The sequence below is a fragment of the Python bivittatus genome, unplaced genomic scaffold, assembly GCF_059951505.1.
Source record: "Python bivittatus isolate LINGU-HERP-01145 unplaced genomic scaffold, Pbiv_v1 ctg000580_np1212, whole genome shotgun sequence".
NCBI lineage: Eukaryota > Metazoa > Chordata > Lepidosauria > Squamata > Pythonidae > Python > Python bivittatus.
In genome coordinates this window covers 8,690,327-8,708,061 of record NW_028277087.1, presented here as the reverse complement: position 1 = coordinate 8,708,061, position 17,735 = coordinate 8,690,327, and the positions used below count along the sequence as shown (strand labels likewise).

The 17,735-nt window shown below is 42.0% G+C and overlaps 1 protein-coding gene across 6 annotated transcripts in view; it reads right to left on the bottom strand.

Annotated features, from left to right (window-relative positions):
• Nucleotides 1-458: 458 nt before the first annotated feature.
• Nucleotides 459-17,735, bottom strand: part of LOC103051997 (GRAM domain-containing protein 2A-like) — a 41,803-nt gene continuing 24,526 nt past the window's right edge. For 5 of the 6 annotated variants that reach the window (XM_088149522.1, XM_088149520.1, XM_088149524.1 and 2 more), the window contains exons 8-13: nucleotides 17,403-17,483; nucleotides 14,969-15,014; nucleotides 12,975-13,046; nucleotides 12,170-12,254; nucleotides 11,307-11,414; nucleotides 459-2,545 (exon numbers count right to left, since the gene is read on the bottom strand). In XM_088149522.1, the coding sequence (XP_088005648.1) occupies nucleotides 2,530-2,545; nucleotides 11,307-11,414; nucleotides 12,170-12,254; nucleotides 12,975-13,046; nucleotides 14,969-15,014; nucleotides 17,403-17,483 (408 nt within the window). In that variant the 3' untranslated portion in view covers nucleotides 459-2,529. The remainder of the gene's footprint in view (nucleotides 2,546-11,306; nucleotides 11,415-12,169; nucleotides 12,255-12,974; nucleotides 13,047-14,968; nucleotides 15,015-17,402; nucleotides 17,484-17,735) is intronic. The other variant, XM_088149521.1, reaches the window with a different exon arrangement.

The following is a 17,735-nucleotide window of genomic DNA, read 5'->3' as shown; positions in this document are numbered from 1 at the left end:
TCAGTGTTGTTGTTGTTTTAAAAAAAGAGAGACAAACTAATGAAGGATGGTAGAAGAGGTAAAGGCAAATGATGTCTGACTTGGTATAATTGTGGTTGGGAAATGCCAAATAGAGTGCCTTTGCAACTCTCTCCCTTTTGAGTAAATTATAGCAAGCCTGTGCATAAAACGAATACAAGCTAGGATAATTAAGGCATTTCAATGGGCTCCTCTTCACTGGTTGTGTTCAAATGATGCCTAGGGAGCCACCAGTTGGGGAAGCTTTAATTAAGATTCCTGTGCTGAGCATGGGCTGGCAGTTGGACTCTCTAGGGTGTCAACTGTGTGATTCAGTGACTCTTGACCACATTCACCTACCTTTTAGATCAGGGCTCACCATACAATGCCAAGAGATTCCTGTCACTAAGTATCTCCCCCTACACTAATAACATATACAATAGCCAAAATCTCAGGAGTTTGTCAAAGCTCATAAACTTTGCATAGAGATCTCCTGAGAATGCCGAAATCTTGTGTCATGTGACAACCCAAAATCTTATAGTATTTTGGTATTCTTGGACAAATTGTTCTTGGGAGGAATGAAAATAGGGAGCTTCTGTGAAACTGCAAGAAGATTGGTAACCCGTTTTAAGAGTGCTTTGTGGCTTTTGCTTTTTGAGTGGATTGAGGAAGGTTTTACCAGCCCTTCCAGCCAAATTGTGGCTCTTTTCAGCACCTTAAACCATCCATTTCACCAACTGAAAACTCGTAATCTTCCCAGTGGGGCTGATGTTTTCCCATTTTAGGGGGGGATTAGAAGAAAAATGGTTTAAGGCACCATTTAACATTTTTGGGTTGTTTTGATCTCTTAAAACTTAATAAAGAATCATGAGGGCTGAAAATCACTAGCAACAATCATGATATAACTGGGCTTATAGTACAGTCAGAAAGGAAACAGTGGTCAGCTCTAAACATTTTAATGCCCGCTGGTTAATATTCCCCCCTTTCAATCATCTGATTTACTTGACTTTTTACAGCAAGAGCTTTTCAGACCAGGGGTTGCAATCCAGATTAAAACTGTGCCAAGGGCTATTTTTTCCCAAATGGGTGGAGCCCGGATAAAAAAGGGCAAAAGAAGATAATAAATAACATTAAAACGATCACTCCTCTGTTTATCATGGTCCTTAGTACAAGGTTATATGTATACTTTGTATATACTTCCACTTAATCTATACCAGTGTTTGTCAAACTTGGCAGCTTTAAGATGTGTGGACTTCAAGTCCACACATCTTAAAAGTTGCCAAGTTTGAAAAACACAGGTCTATACTTACGTCATATTTATTATTTTATACATTAAAATGATTAGCCTAAAGCTGTATGTGTCTTAGGTGTAGTTCTAAACCACACTGATTTTTTTTTAAATAGGACGCAGTACACCAGTAATGGTTCAGCTCCACAGTATAGCCACTGATGTAAAATTAGTAAGAAATTACATGCACTAAGGGTGTCAGTCTGATCTGTTTAACATAATGCGATTCACACAATGTATTCCAGCAAGTTTAATAAAAGAGAAATGCTACTCTGCATTATAAATAACTGGATTTAATTTATGCCCAAGCTGCTGATTTTTTAAAAAATAAGATATCTGTCATGAGTCAAAATTCAACTTGTCCCTGAAAATACTGGTGCGGAGGAGGGAGGGAGAAGGGGAGAGGAGAAAATCCTTGGTGTTTTAAAACAGTCTTCCACAGATTTTCATCCATTTCAAATCTGGAACTCAGAAGTCCACATCATGAACACAACCATTCTTCCCATTCTGCTCTGTCTGAATTGCTTCTGGGTTACCTCAAGCAGGGTCTGAAGGTACCAGCCCTTTCCCTGCTCACCTCCAACAGTTTCTACTTTGTGGTAGATCACGTTTGAACATGGAAGCTCCATGACTGCTTGAAGTTTGTTTAAAAAATAATAAAACCCCAATATTCTCATTCTGAACTTCAGAGGTAGAGTCGATGTTAAAGCTGTTGGCGAAGGCATAGGCCTCTTAAACCACTCCCATATGCTATTTACAAAAATACTACATGTGTGCAAGGTGACAAATCATACTTTCCCTGCCTTTAAAAGAAATCAGAGGAAGGGGAAAAGGTAGGTTTTTCACATAATCCCCTTAAAAGAGAGGTATTTCACCTTTACCTTCTTTTTTTGTAGGGAAATGTTAGGAGTAAAAAAGTTTCTAAGTTTTGGCTTTTCAAGGCACATGGTAGATCCGTGGCAGGTCAGTCTCTTCCGGCTCTTGTATGGCGCACAGGCATCTTTTTAAGGGCATCTTTCTATATTCTCTACTTCTTGGGGGGGAAAAAACCCCTCTATTTGCAGATAAATTTTTAAAAAATGTCCTCAAACGGAAGTGATGTTGTAGGTCTTGGGTGGCTGAGCTTGACGATCAAGGGCTAAGGAAACTACTGTGCCTCCTTTAACTTCTGATCAGCAAGAAAATGTCACGCTAGGTTCAGTTTCAGCATCACCTTGCATAGATCCCTGGAACGCAGTTATTCCTCAGCTTGCCTTATACCTAAATGGAAGGAAAATTAAAATATAGGTTTAGCAAAGAAGAACAGGCCATGGGCACCTTGCCAGCTCAAGAAGTGTGGTGAGATCTTGTCAGACCAAGGGTAAGATATTTTTTGCATCAAGTGATAGACTTTTTAAAAATTCATATTTTTGTATGGGAGACATCCAGGATAGGATAATAATATCACATACATGTGTGTGACATGCTGTGTTGGGAGAGCTTTTTTTTTTTTTGGCATAACATTTTTTAGAAATTGTTTAGAACATTTCAGAGACATAACATCCTTTTGTGTCACTGAATTTCAGGAGGGAAATTCAGGCAACAGGGACTAGTAGTCACATTACAGCCTGTCTGTGTGTGTACATTTGAAGATTTTGTTTGCTGAGGGCTAAAGCAAGAAGTGGTTGGTTGACGTTAAAACATCACTGAAGGTGATGGATTTTTTTGCATTTTAGAAAGGTTTTACAGGTGTATTAACCTCACCGGAGGCTTCAGATATCTATTTTATACAAATTTCCACCAAAAAGGGTGTGTTCGTTGCATAATTTCAGCAGTGTGATCTTATGAGGGGAGACTGAGGTGGGAGTGGGTAGGCTCTGATAATTGCAAAAAAAAAAAAAGATTTGGAAAGACACACGAGGCCTGGATTTGAGTGTGAGAGTAGAATTAGCAACATAAAAACAGAGTCAATACTTCCAATACCTATGAAGCTGGTTATGACAATCTAGTGCATTTGTAGTTTAATCCAGTGTTTGTCAACCTCAGCAGATTTACCTTGTGTGGACTTCAACTCCCAGAATTCCCCAGCCAGCATGCTGGGAGTTGAAGTCCACACATTTTAAAGCTGCTGAGGTTGACAAACACTGCACTAGTCCACCCAAATAACTTGCTGTGAGTTAACTCCCTACTCATGTTCTGATGATAATAGACTATTGCAAAGCGCTCTACATGGGGCTATCCTTGAAAAGTATCCGGAAGCTACAGCTGGTTCAAAATGCAGCCGCCCAGGCAATTTTGGGTGCCCCAAAGATGGCACATGCTATACCTTTGCTGCGCGAGCTGCACTGGGTCCCAGTTTGCTTCTGGGTCCAATTCAAGGTGTTGGTTATCACCTTTAAAGCCCTACATGGCATGGGTCCAGGTTACCTAAGGGACCGTCTCACCCCCATTATATTGATCTGCCCCACCTGGTCAAGCAGAGGGGGTATGCTGTGGACCCCGTCGATGAAAGCATGTCGACTGGCAGGGCCCAGAAGGAAAGCCTTCTCTGCCGTGGCCCCTGCCCTATGGAATACCCTTCCCCCAGAGGTGAGGCAGGCCCTTACTCTCTTGACCTTCCAGCAAGCAGCCAAGACCTGGCTCTGCCAACTTGCATGGGGCAAGAAAAGGGGCAACCAACCCTGGGGGTGGCTAGCATCTTGAAGATGCTCCCGTATGTTAATATCTTTTTGATCACCAGCATCTTGGAAGATATTATTATTTATGTATATGTCTGGTTTTACTGTATTTTTATACTGTTTTTATTGTATTTTAATTAATATTTATTTGTTGTTTTTATTGTAAACCACCCAGAGTCACTTCCTTGTGAGATGGGCGGTGTCTAAATTCAAAATATAAATATAAATAAATACATGTTCTGATGAAACCGAGAGTCGTTTCAACGAGATGGGCGGTGACAAATTTGATAGATAGATAAATAAATACAAGCAACCAAGCCATCCAGTTCCCCATGCAATTGATTTAAACCCACGTGTTGGTAGCACCCACTCATGGACCACGTGCTCAATTGGGCAATGACTATTTTCTGAGTTTTCCCAATCACTGCAAAGGAAGCTGTCACTTCACATTTCCCCATCGCCAGAGAGAGAATGTAATCTGTGGTAACACAATTGAGGTCAGTACCTCTTTGCACACAATAGTGGGGAGGGGAAGGGGGGGCTTTCCCACTCTTCCCCCTTTGTGCCCCCCCCCCATTCCCTTGGGTTGCTGTGGGGAAGGAGCAAAAGAGCAACAGAGACAAAGCTCCTAGAGCAGTGTTTCTCAAGCTTGGCAGCTTGAAGATGTGTGGACTTCAACTCCCAAAATTCCCCAGCTAAGCAAGGGTGGTTGTGGAATTCTGGGAGTTGAAGTCCACACATCTTCAAGCTGTCCTAGAGAGTTCCCGTTTTCATGAGACTATCTAGGAATGTATTTCTACCTCAGAGGTGAGAAAGGACAATGAACTTCTGTTAAGTAGTTCAAATGGTCTGGTTGATGGCGGGGGGAGGCAAATTTATTTATTTATTTTATTGCATCTATGTTCCACAGCACTAAAAAAAAAAAAAAAAGACTCATCACATGATATAAAACCACCATGGTTCAATTTTAAAGCAAAGAAGCTCATATATTAATCAATATATTAAATTGATGGTCAGCTACAATTAAGCTCATATATTAATCAATATATTAAATTGATCTAAGCTACAACACTCTATGAAACCTGATTTTCAGTTTCTTCCTGAATGCAATCAGAGAGGGTGCAGGTTAGGGTTAGGGAGACTTCTCAGTCACTTCTACCCTCAACTTCCATTACATCCCCAAAATGGGGGGCTACGAGCAGTTGTCCCCGCAATAACCTTGTAAATCAGGTTGGTTCTAGTTGGCCCCATAGTTCAGTCCCAGATATTTGGGGCAAAAACTAAGCTCCCTCAGGGTGAGTTGCCAAAGCTAATTAATTGGATTAGGGTATTTGCACACTGCACTAACCACATGTGATTCGGTTAAATGTGTTGTGTAAATAATGCCAAGCTGCTTCTAAACCCCATGAGCAACCCACAGAACAAAATGGACTCTCAGTCGTTAAATCTACAATGCCAGCCATTTTTCCCTATGGTCCAACTACCAGTTTCAAATTATGCTTTTAGCCAACCATCGCCAGCAATCTTCAACAGCACTAAATGAGTACTTGCACTTTTAAAAACTATCTTCGCTGTTGTTTTATTTTTGAGTAATGATTAGGGGAGGAAAAGAAGTACCCACATCCTTTGAAGGTTGCAATTTTTCCACAAAAGAACCAGGAGAAGGTGTCTAGACTCTAAGGCAGGGTTTCTCAACCTTGGCGACTTGAAAATGTGTGGACTTCAACTCTGGGTCTGGGGAATTCTGGGAGTTGAAGTCCACACGTCTTGAAGTTGCCAAGGTTGAGAAACCCTGCTCTAAGGCATGAAGAAAAGACCTGCAATTCCTGAGTCATTTCTTAACAGGTGAGAGATGGTGCCAAAAGCTGGCACCATCCAACGTGAAACAACAGCAACAGCATTAAAAGAACCAGGAGCAAAATGTGGATTTTGTAAGCTCCTTCTTTAACAAGATAAATTAAAAAAAATACCTTTACTTTCTAAGCCACCATGTGAAAGGGACTTCCCCAAGGAGTTGGAAGGCACTTCCAGATGGAAAGGTTCCTCCTTGCGGTGCCCGTCCAAAGCTACTGTTGGGTGTATTTTCTGTTTCTCCTTCCCTAAAGTGTCCATACATTGCTTCATGCTTTGCTTTTTGTTTTTTCTCATCTCTCTCTGAGGATCTCATCAGCTCCATCCAACTACACCTTTCTTGATCTTCTCCTTCCTCTCCACCCATTTACTCTTCCTTCATGTTGTTGGTTTGCAATCTAACCATCATTTATTATTTCTAGATGGCCCAACCACCTTAACACATGTCTTCAACACTGCACTCCCTTTGGTATTCAATCTATATTCACTGAGCACCCATTTATCCTTATCTCTTTTGTTTTATCATATGCACTTAGCCAATTTATTTCCACAGCATTCAACTTACATCCCGATGTATGGAACTTTTGCTTACACCTAAAACACTGGGCAAAAGCACACTTTCATACACAAACAGTTCTGCTTCTTTAAACAAGCATTCATTCCTTGCAATATATTGCCTATTATCCTTCTGCCAGCATTTACACGGCTTCACATTTCTCCACCCAATTTTCTACGACAGAAATTAATATAGTTGCTCTAGTTTTTCACCATTTTTGTATAATTTGCAATCTCTCATAGCATTTTCTCTATCAAACACAATTACCTTTGTCCTTGATATTAATTTTCAGATCCACAGTCCTCAGCACATCATACAATCACGCACTCACTTCAAACCAGTTCGGTTCTCAGCCAGCAACACAGCATACAAAATAACACACATGTACATCCCCAATCAACACACCTGTCATGAATCACAAGCATTGATTATACATTTATCCATAAATGTTTTAATCAAACAAGGGGACATCACATTTCCTTGTCTTACAGTATTCTGTATAAGTATACAGAATTATATACCAAATTAAGTATTCTACTTATTCTCACACATTATTTATTTCCATTATCAACTGCTCTTGTAATTTCTTGGCAGCCGAACAGAAATGGTTGGCCATCATCATCTTTGTGGGTGTTTTTCCATCTCCCATCCAAGTCCTAAACAGGTTTGACTCTTTTTAATCTTCTTGAGATCAGCCAAGTAGGTGCTATCACCTAGCCAGACATCTCTGCCTCCCTGCCCCCCCCCCGGATATAAACAGTGCTCAAAAATGAATGATATAATTGTTCTCCCTCCTCACTCATAGTACCCACCCCACGCCCTCCCTGTCCCAGTATTTTGTTATTTCTGCAAGAAAGACTGTAGTAGAAAGGAGAGGTCTCTCCATGATCAGGTAAACGCACATCCCAAGAAGGGTGGATTGGCTAGAACTTTGATGCTCTCTGCTCTCTTTTAATCTTTCCAACTCTACCTGTTAATGCTTGTAAAATGAGATGTTGCCTAAGGGCATGTGCCCTATGCATGGGCACCAAACAGTCTTAAGCGGATTTTTAGAAAAATTTAGAAGAACTTAGATGCTTTAGCAAGGTAGGTGAAACAGAATGACCACAGCCCCTTTTTCAGAAATAGCCAAGCTATTGCATGTTGAAGTTGTGGCTTGACTGTCCTTCCCCGCTCACTGGGGCAACTGTGCATTGGGAGAAGGTGGCATAGACTCATGCAAAATGAGAAAGTGGTACATGTGCCAACAGATACTTCTGCACAAAAGTCAGATTGCCCAAGAGTCAGCCTTCACATTCTTTCTTTATGATGCAATTCTGCCTTAAGGTGGTTGGTGGAGATGGCAACTCAAAGCCTTTGATGTCCTAGTTTCCCTTATTTTCCATTTTGGGCCCCCAGGTTGAAGAAGGCTGACTTACAAAGCATCTTTTCAAACCTACACACATTTCTGAGAAAAGCTGTAATAGACTGATGGCTGTCAGCATTCATTCTGATCATGTAGAGCAGTGTTTCTCAACCTTGGCAACTTTAAGATGGGTGGACTTCAACTCCCAGAATTCCCCAGCCAGCCATGCTGGCTGGGGAATTCTGGGAGTTGAAGTCCACCCATCTTAAAGTTGCCAAGGTTGAGAAACACTGATGTAGAGAGTAAGAAAGATGACCCTGATGGAGATATGCAGGCTCTCTTGCCTAGGTAAAAAGGGCTAAACCCTTTCGTAGGTCCAGAATGTCCAGATAATGTTTGGAAGCAGCTCAGACAGACAACTCCCTAATTTATTGAATTATAAGAAAGGGGAGGAGGTACAGCATAATCAGATTTGCAAGATGCTATTATTATAGCCCTACTCAATAAAAGTAGGTTTTGCCATCTTGTGGAGTTGATTTCATGGTCTGGTCTATCTAGTGGGGCTGAAAGATCAATATTCTCTTAAACATTTGTGTGTCAACTCTCATTTGGGGTTAGCTCTTTAAATCAGCTCCACAAACTGCAGCCAGACAATCCTGCCCCCCGAACTGCTCCAAAGATTTACGCTTATCTGTAACATCGAATGCACGAAAAGTTATTAAATCCATGGGGAGTAATCTAATTAACCGTATTCAATTAATGCTGTTTCATTTTAAGATATGTTTAAATGTATATAACATCCCAGCCCAATTTTTTGTAGGATACCCTCCCCAGTGCTACTCAAATCCCAAGTCTGGCCCTTGATCCCAAAACAGTTGTATACCTCTCAGGGGCATCCAAGGGGGAGAGGGCTAAAAAAAGTCAAGATGGCAACCACAACAACACAGTCAAAGGCCCACCCCTTTTTACATGTATCATACAAAAGGGGTGCATTTAAGTCAGGCAGTCACAGCTACCACCTTGACTTTTTTGAAACCTCCCCCCCCCCATGGATGCCCCTGATGTCCTTCCTTGAAATAGTTAATGTTAATATATTTATATATTAATTATCAAGATCAAGGGAAGTGATAGTATCGCTCTACACTGCACTGGTGAGGCCACATTTGGAATACTGTGCCCAGTTCTGGTCGCCACAATACAGAAAAGATACTGAGGCCCTAGGAAGAGGGCAGAGAAGAGCAACAAAGATGATAAGAGGTCTGGAGGCTAAATCCTATGAAGAACAGCTAAAGAAACTAGGTACGCTTAGCTTAACAAAGAGAAGACTGAGGGGACACATGATCGCAGTTTTCCAGTACTTGAAGGGCTGCCACAGGGAATTGGGCGTCGATTTATTCTCCATGGCCTCTGAGGGTAGGACAAGAAGCAATGGGTGGAAATCTATCAGATGGAGATCCAACCTGGAAATAAGGAGGAATTTCCTGACAGTGAGAACTATTACACCATGGAACTTAGCTTGCCTCCTGGAGTTGTGAATGCTCCATTGCTGGAGGTTTTCAAGACAAGGTTGGACAACCATTTGTCCGAGATGATATGAGGACTCCTGCCTTGGGCGGGGGTTGGACTAGAAGACCTCCAAGGTCCCTTCCAACCCTATGATTCTAATACTCTCTGCTTCTGCTAGAGTAGGACAAACTGCCAATGAAGATTGCATTGGTAAGCTTTGGACTGCAGTCCCGTCTGTGAAGTGGCCCTCTAGATGTTAGCTAAAGGCCAACTACCAGGAGCTTCGATCAGCATCTTCAGTGCTGAGGAATGTCAAGAGTTGAAGTTTAGAATTATACATTTGTTCAGTACTGGGAGAAAGCTGCTGTCTTCCATGGGACTTACTTCTGAGTATACATGCCTCAGATCTAGGTAGGAATAGGGGTATGAACCCACTGAGAAGAACCTTTAACAGTAGAAATGACTTAAGGATAAAGATCAGTCCACATCTGCTCTTACGTGGGAGACAGATGCTGACAGAGAGAGGCAGATTTCGAGATAAGGGAGGATGGTTTTGTTCTCCTCTGCCAAGTTTATGTAAGATGCAGATAGTCCTCATTCCAGGTCTATCTCTCTCTGTGCTACATAAACCAGAGGAAAGATGACTCTCTGCCAACAGTTACACAACGAGAAAGATCTAGCTGAAGGCGACAGAAAATAGTTTTGTAGCCATGAAGGTACCTAAGGGAAGGAGTTACCCCCCATACAACTCATGGGGATCTGATTTCTTTAAATGAAGAATTAACTTTCTTATTTTCTTTGAGGAAATCATTCAACAATTAAAGAAAGGAAGGGAGAGTAAGCAGTAGCAGCATCTTTCTGTTAACACAAAGAGCTATTTCAGAACGGCTTCTGGGATTGCAGACAGTACGCATAAATTCAGAAACCCAGAATCATCAAGTTTCTAACCAAAAATCGCCTAGGGAACAGAAGGAACTGGTGAAGGCAATCACTGAACTGCTAACTGTAATCTCTGATAGACTGGCAACATGCTAGAAGACTGGAGGAGCACAAATGTTGCTCCTGGCTTCAAACTAAGAAAGGTGGAGGACTGGGGAAATTACAGACCTATAAACATGACATCTATGCTAGACGAGGATATTTGTGAGCATCTGGAGAGGAATGCAGCAATTAACAAGAGCCAGCACGGGTTTGTCACAAACAAGTTATGCTGGATTAATCTTCTTTCCTCTTCTGACATAATATTAGCTTAATAGGGAGAATGCTAGGGGCACAGTATACCTTGACTTCCGTAAAGCATTTAGCAAAGTGTCCCAGGATGCTCTGATTAATAAAATGGTAAAATATAGGCTAGAGGATCCAACTGATTCATAACTGGTTAATGCCCACACCCAGAGAGTAGACATAAATGGCTCCACATGAGATTGGAGCACATCAGATGTCTTAAGAGAAATGCCACAGATTCTGTCCTAGGTCTTGTGCTGTTCCAGTGTATTTGTTAATGCTCTGAATAATGAGATTAAAGGAATGATTATTTACAGATGACACAAAACTAGGAGTGGAATTGTTTGCCTTATGAAATGATATCCTCCTCTTCACTGGAAGCCCTCAGACAGAGGTAGAATTAGCAGGAAAAGGTTTAGCAGATTCTGCATCAAACATGGGGTTGAGTAGATGATCTCTGAGGATTTTTGGGGGGGGATGTCTTCATGTCAGTGTTGTCCCCGGCAACTTCCTGGACTAGTCCCTGCAATTTTCTTGGCAAAATTTTTGGAAGTGATTTGCCATTGCCTCCTTCTTGGAGCTGAGAGAGAGGGGCTGGCAAAATCACCCAGCTGGCTTCCATGCCCAAATCAGCACTAGAACTCACGGTCTCCCGGATTCTGGTCTGGTGCCTTAATCACTATACCAAACTGGCCGTTCTAAGGAATCTTTGAAATGGCGAATATTCCTTTTACAGAAGGAATGACGCTTTTGTATTAGATACGCGATTTGCCTCATTCCATTTCTTGTTTCTTAGTCATCGTTGCAGATTTTTAGTTTGGTGGTGTTATACTGTATACAATGTTGCCTATCTCTGTACAAATTAAGAAACAAAACACTCACTGGTGCTGGAGGTCCGGTTCAGGCCATGCCCCCATGGAGGTCAGCTGTTCTTCCAGCTGGATAATACGCAGACCGATGTAGCCCGAAGAACAAAGTAAGAGAACGACCCTATGGGATATGCAAAAATGTAAACAAATCATATTAAAAAGTCAGCATTGGGAAAAGAAGTGACATCTGAGGATATTCCTAGCTCAGCCCTGAAAGCTGTAGTAATGTGATGGAATGGAATTATGAAGGCCAAGCTCAGGGAGATAAACATTTTCTTAGCTCACCAGAACCACGTGGGAGGAACAAGAGGATGAGACTGGCACCTCCCTGAGGAATTCACACTGTTGTGGCTGGAGGACTTTGGGAACTGGGGTTTTAGTCTGGGAAGATTCTTGCTAGAGGTTGTAGCTAATAAACATAGCTGGACTGAATTGGCATTGTCTCTTGGAGTTCCTTGGGCTAGGCCTGACAAGTAATGACTTCTAAGGAGGTACAAGATCCAGTTTCTAAAACAGCTTGAATAACCGTGACTAGAGCAACTGAAACAGTTTTCCTTCATCGTAACCCACAAATCAGATTTTTTAAAAATAGGAAATAATGTCTGGGGATCTGTTCCTAGCATTCCAAAGGCCAGTTTTAAATTACAGGGAAACAGATTCCAGCTGAATGTTACTAAATGCTTCCTAATTGTAAAACGCTTCAACAGTTGAACATATTAGGCAGAAAGTGATGAATTTTTGTTTGCTGGGTGTTCAGAAAGAGGTTAGGCAGTTTTCTGTTTGGGATACAGTAATTTGGATTTCTGCACCGAGCAGATGGTTGGGCTAGATGGCCCCACAGCCCCTTCCAACTCCAGGGTTTTAAGGTTCACTCACAAGAAGAGGTAGATAATAATAATGGTGTTGAGACGGCACAGTTGAGTACTCCAGCTTCTTAACGATTCCGTAGTCTGCAATGCCTCTGTCAAAGAAAAGTTCATTAGAAGAGGGTGACAAAGATAACCAAGTCCTTGTTTATTAGATCAACAGCAATGCCAGGATGACTGGGAAATTTTATCCAGTTTTTTGGAAGACAACCCCCAGCAAGCGGGTTGAAAAGGAACAGAGCTAAATACCCCAAGAGGAATGAATTGAGCAAAGTATATCTACATAATTATTACAATTCACAGTTCTTCTGCTGTTACTAATTTAAAGGCAGTGATGCCCTGGTATTTCCCCCCCCACTGTTATTATTGTTCAAACTGCCGTGGGTCAGAAAAACTTGTCAATCTATGGCAACCCTGATCTGTTTTTACAGCAACTGGATCTCCCAAGATGGTGTCGCTGAAATTTTATAGCAAACCACTGATTTTTGGTGGGCCAATCTTTTTGTTTTAAAATAAAAGTTAAGATAGGCATCTTCCATCTTCATTCGACTTATTTATTTCTCTTATTGATTACAAGAAGTTCTGTGCCACCTGATTTACTAGAATTAACCCATTTCTTTTGCTCTTGCCCCCAGTTTAGCCCCACCCCTATCACTGACATCATTCAGTCACCACTATACCCTCTGCAGGTCTTGGAGGTAGATTTTTCTTAAAGGAATGTTCTCTTCCCAAATATTGTCCCCTGTACTGGGAAATCCAGACCTACTTTTTGCCTACGCACCAATAACTCTCAAAATTGAAAGGATCTTACTTACTTTGCTGTGTTGCCACTTGCTGTTGCTGCTTGCAAGATGCTTCATCTGGTATCTGGATCCTCTCTGCCACATCTGTAAAAGAAGAAGAAAACCCATGTCCTGAGACAGCCTGAGAACTGACAATGAAAATACTGAAGTGGTGGATAGTTTGTTTTCTAGGATCACTGATCAGCAGTAAAGGGACCAACACTCAAGATATGTGCTGCGGACTAGCATTTGGTAGGCAGCAATGAAGGCCTTGGAAAAGATATCAGATGCCATGACATGTCCATACCTACAAAGATCAAAACTGTGCAGGCAATGGTTTCCCTGTGACAATCTATGGGAGCAAAAGTTGGACTTGGAAGAAACAGAATAGAGAAAGTATCGATGCATTTGAACTTTGGGGTTGGAGAAGACTCCTGAGAATACCATGGACGACCAAGGAAAGAAACAAAGGGAGCACAGAACAAACCAGTCTAGAGTTCTCAACCAAGGCACAAATGACCAGACTCAAATTATCGCATTTTGTACACATTATACTAAGACCTAGATCTCTTAGCATAATGTGAACTCCCAGGAGCCTGTAGTGCTGGGAAAGGTGGAAGGAAAAAGAAACCAGCACCAAAGTAGATGGACTCAATTGCAGTGGCGATGGGTCCACTGTTGGAAGACCTGAAGACCTAGTTAGGGACAGATCATCATGGAGAAAATCTATCTGTGTGGCTGCTGATGCCAATTTGATGGCACCATCAATCAATTAAAAAGGGGGGAGGTGCTGGGAATTTGATGCCTGCAAATCTTCACCAAGCAGGGCAGGGACACATGCCCAGTGGAGGGAAAAAAACAATCACCTTCTATACTCCAGTACAGCTCTCATGAGCACCCAATATGGGAACAGAGGCACTATGGCTAGATGTATACGTGCTCCAAATTGTGGCGAGATTTGCTGATCAAGATGCAACTACTTCAATCAGATTAAAGAAGGGACCCTGAGCATATCCACCCTCTCAGATCTTGTGGGACAAGCAGAGATGATTGGAGACAGGTAGTCCCACAAATAACCCAGGCCTAGCCATGAAGAGTTTTTCAGGGGGGTAACCAGCACCTTGCATTGCACCTGGAAGCCTATGGGAATCAGCTCACCTCACGAAGCAGGGGTATTATATCCTGCAATCCTCAGTCATATGTGGCTGGTGGCCTCATGTCAGCCCTTCCAGGTGCCCAGATCAGGGAACAGACTCCATAAGAAATACTGAAACTCTATGTTATTGATATTGGCCATAACAATAGAATCTTGAAAGCCTGAGAGCTTTTCTCCTTCCTTCCCTCTTATACTAAAGAGAGACAAACAGGCAACCTTAAATTTCTTTCTCACACACTGTCTTGTTTTCCCAGGCTGAGTTCACACTCTGATAAGGAACTTTGCATACTTTCTCCAAGGTCATCTTTGTGGGTCTTTACACCTCATTTCAAAACCTCTCTGCAAGGTATCCATTCAGACCAGACAAGGGCTGTCTTGAGAAAGCTAAACCAAATGGGACCTAGTTAGTCCTCAGAGGGGAGTTTAAGGAAGGGGGGCATTTAAGTTTGATTAGGAAACTGAAAAACCATCCTGAAAAAAAGCAATTGCGGACCTCTTCTGCCCCATTCCGAGAAAATTACATGTGTCCATGTAGTCTTTACCTATCTTTCTTCAAGAATGCTTATGTTTTCATTCAAATATATAGTCCTAATCTGTATTCCTTTTATTAACAGATGCTTGCTGTTCTACTTGGAGATCCTTTGTCTTTAACTTGGTAGTATTACTGTTCTCATCCCCTCCTGGATGCACAGATCCTTGTTCTTGAGAAAGGCAAGGAGTGGCTTCTGCCAGACACAGGCGTGTCCAACACAGCTACTGAGAGGAGCTTAGAAAGGGGATCTGGCCTTTGGATGGAAGCAGTCTGCCATTCCTTCCCCTGTATTTATTCACTCTGAAATAAAGCATAGCAAATAGAAAACCCAAATCTCACCTGTTTTCTTTGGAAAGTTGAGATTTGCATCTGATTCCTTAGAGATCTACAAAGAAAGAACAATGAGGATTGGGTGGGGGAAGACTTTTGTAGAGTATTCAGAATAATCCAGAAGCATTTCACTCTAAGATTGGACTGTACTGGGAATATCTGTACTACAGATGAACCAATTTGATGGTGGGGTTATCGTATCACATTTGGGCTTGAAGAATCTAGACCACTAGATGGAAGCAAAGTTGTACAGAAATCTCTTAACCCTTTGCTGCCATCCCATGGCCACCTAGAGCTTTGCAGCCCAGGTAAGACAGACCTTGGTGGAGTGCTTTTAAAAAATAATAATAATAAAAAAAACACCCTGATTTTGCCCTTGTAATATTCTCAAGAAACATTCTCCCTTCACTCTGACTTGGTTCACTCCATTTAGCCTGATCTTTTAGATCTGTCAGATTAAAAGGATCGCTATTTGGGAAAATAAAGAGTGCCTACTTCCTGCATTGTATCCCATGAGCCCTTGTGCTAGGAAACTAGTAGGAAGGCTTCCTTAGATCAACTGTCCTTTTCCCACTACCAGGCAGAAGGACAGATTGGGAATAGTTTAGATCAGAATTCTGGGAGTTGAAGTCCACATGTCTTAAAATTGCCAAGGTTGAGAAATACTGGCTTAGATGTTGCAGCCAAGCAACTTTTGCTTTGCGAGACATAGCTGTTAGCCTCCAGGGGCTCACAGCCTGGGCTTCCCGGCCTTGGCCGTGAAAGTTCTAAAGGAGCCTCTTCCATTTTCAACTCCTGTAGAGTTTGGATTAAAATTGCCCCGATGCCTCTTCTTGCAACAACTGGGTTAGCAGCAGAGGTAGCCACAAAATCTAACCACTTTGTCAAAATGACTGTTTGCAATGGTGCAACACTCATTTAGTTATATGCACCCATTCACCTCCACCACTGACAACCCTGGTTAGCAGATTTGTATTACCCAGGGGATCTCAGCTGCTTTTGTTAAGTATGTTTGGTTAGCACCTTGTTCTTGTGAGACACTTAACTGATTCAGTGGCTAAGGATTACAGTATCTTGGGACCTCCAATTGATCCAGGCAACTAAACTGGATCATTTACATTTACGTTACATTATACTGCATTAACTTTTAGGAGGTATTTTTATTTATTTATTTTTTAAATTCAAATTTATTGGCCACCCAACTCCAATGGACCCTGGGGTAAATCTAACCCCAAACAGACCCAGTCATGCATAGGCTAAAACTAACTCCATACAGTCGTGAAATGAGGGGGGTTTTTTGTAATGTAATTATTGGTTTGTTTTTTTGTTTGTTTTTTGCATACTTAGTCCTCCAAGAAAATGAGCTGAAGAGAAAGAGCAGAACTTTCTGAGAAGTACAGAACACATCTCCCAAACACTGATTGGCTGCAATGGCTGAGCCACGCCTTCTGCTCCTGGCCAATGGGGAACGGACTACTTACATCATGAAGCCTTGACAGTATTTTCCTGGGCAAAGGCTCATGAGACATAAAGTACTGGGGGAGGGGGGGGCTTTGTAGTCCCCAAATGGTCATTTGGGGTGCAGTTTATTTATTTTTATTTTATTTATTTATTTATTAAATTTGTATGCACCCATCTCCCCCAGAGGGTGACTCCCAATTAAAGTAAAACCTGAAAACAGTTAAAAATATAAATATCTATATTAATTAGTTAAAAAGTCAAACTATATAAAAAGATCGTATACATAAAGTACAGTTAGAGTACTCGTGTACTGCAGAACCACCGGCAAGCAGATTTTACTGTGTCACTGGTTGAAAGAGTTAACCATGATGTAGGAACTAGGTTTATCAGTGATTAATCCCACTTTTGGTAATCTGCTGGGATGAGCAGAGCGGGGGGCGGGGGGGAAGACAAGATGTGCTCAGACTGACAAAGGCAGGCCCTGCCTCACACATCACAACACTGCACACAAACCAAGAGGGGCAGAATTTGTGACGCAACACCACCGTGCTGCTTTTGTCATTTGGGTGAAAGCAGTGAGACCCTGCAGATGCCACAGAAAGAGCTATTTATCTCTCCCCCTTCAGCCTGCTGCTTGGGACAGAGAGAAGGTGGTATCAAAATCAGAAAACAAAAGAGGGAGAACAGGGGGTGAACCAGGGAGGAAAAAGTGGGTCAGGAATAAGGAGAACAGGAGGCACCACCTGCTTTTGATTCCAGCACCACCATCCTTGGCATGCAGTGCCTAAGAGATAATTTGGAAGCAATGGGGCCCTTGAAAGAACAGTGGTTCTCCATCCCTGATTTGCACAAAGCGTTATGAGCGTGACCATTTATTTCCTAATAACAAAACTGTGTGAAAGAGGATGTTTACATTATTTGCCACTTCCCTGTGTATTCCCTCATACATACATACATGTGTATTCCACATATACACACTCACAGAAGTGCTCCCCAGGGGTACCTTCAGGAGACGCTCTGAGCTGATGGAAGGTGCAGTTGGGTTGGTGTTCTGACTGCTGTCCTACAAGCAGTGCAAGGAGAAAGAGGAAAGATTAGTGTGGCCCCACAAATGGGGTGAAGGAGATATCAGAAGCAACCATTTGGTTTTGCTTCTTGGGGCATTAAAAATGTCTCCCTACAGCACCCAAGACCGCCTCAGGATTTTGAAAACCAAGGCAAAAATCGCCACAAGCATCTCTGTGTGAACTATTAAAAATGCTAGAATAATAAATAGAATAATCAATAATTGGCAAAACCGGCTGAAAAAGCAGAT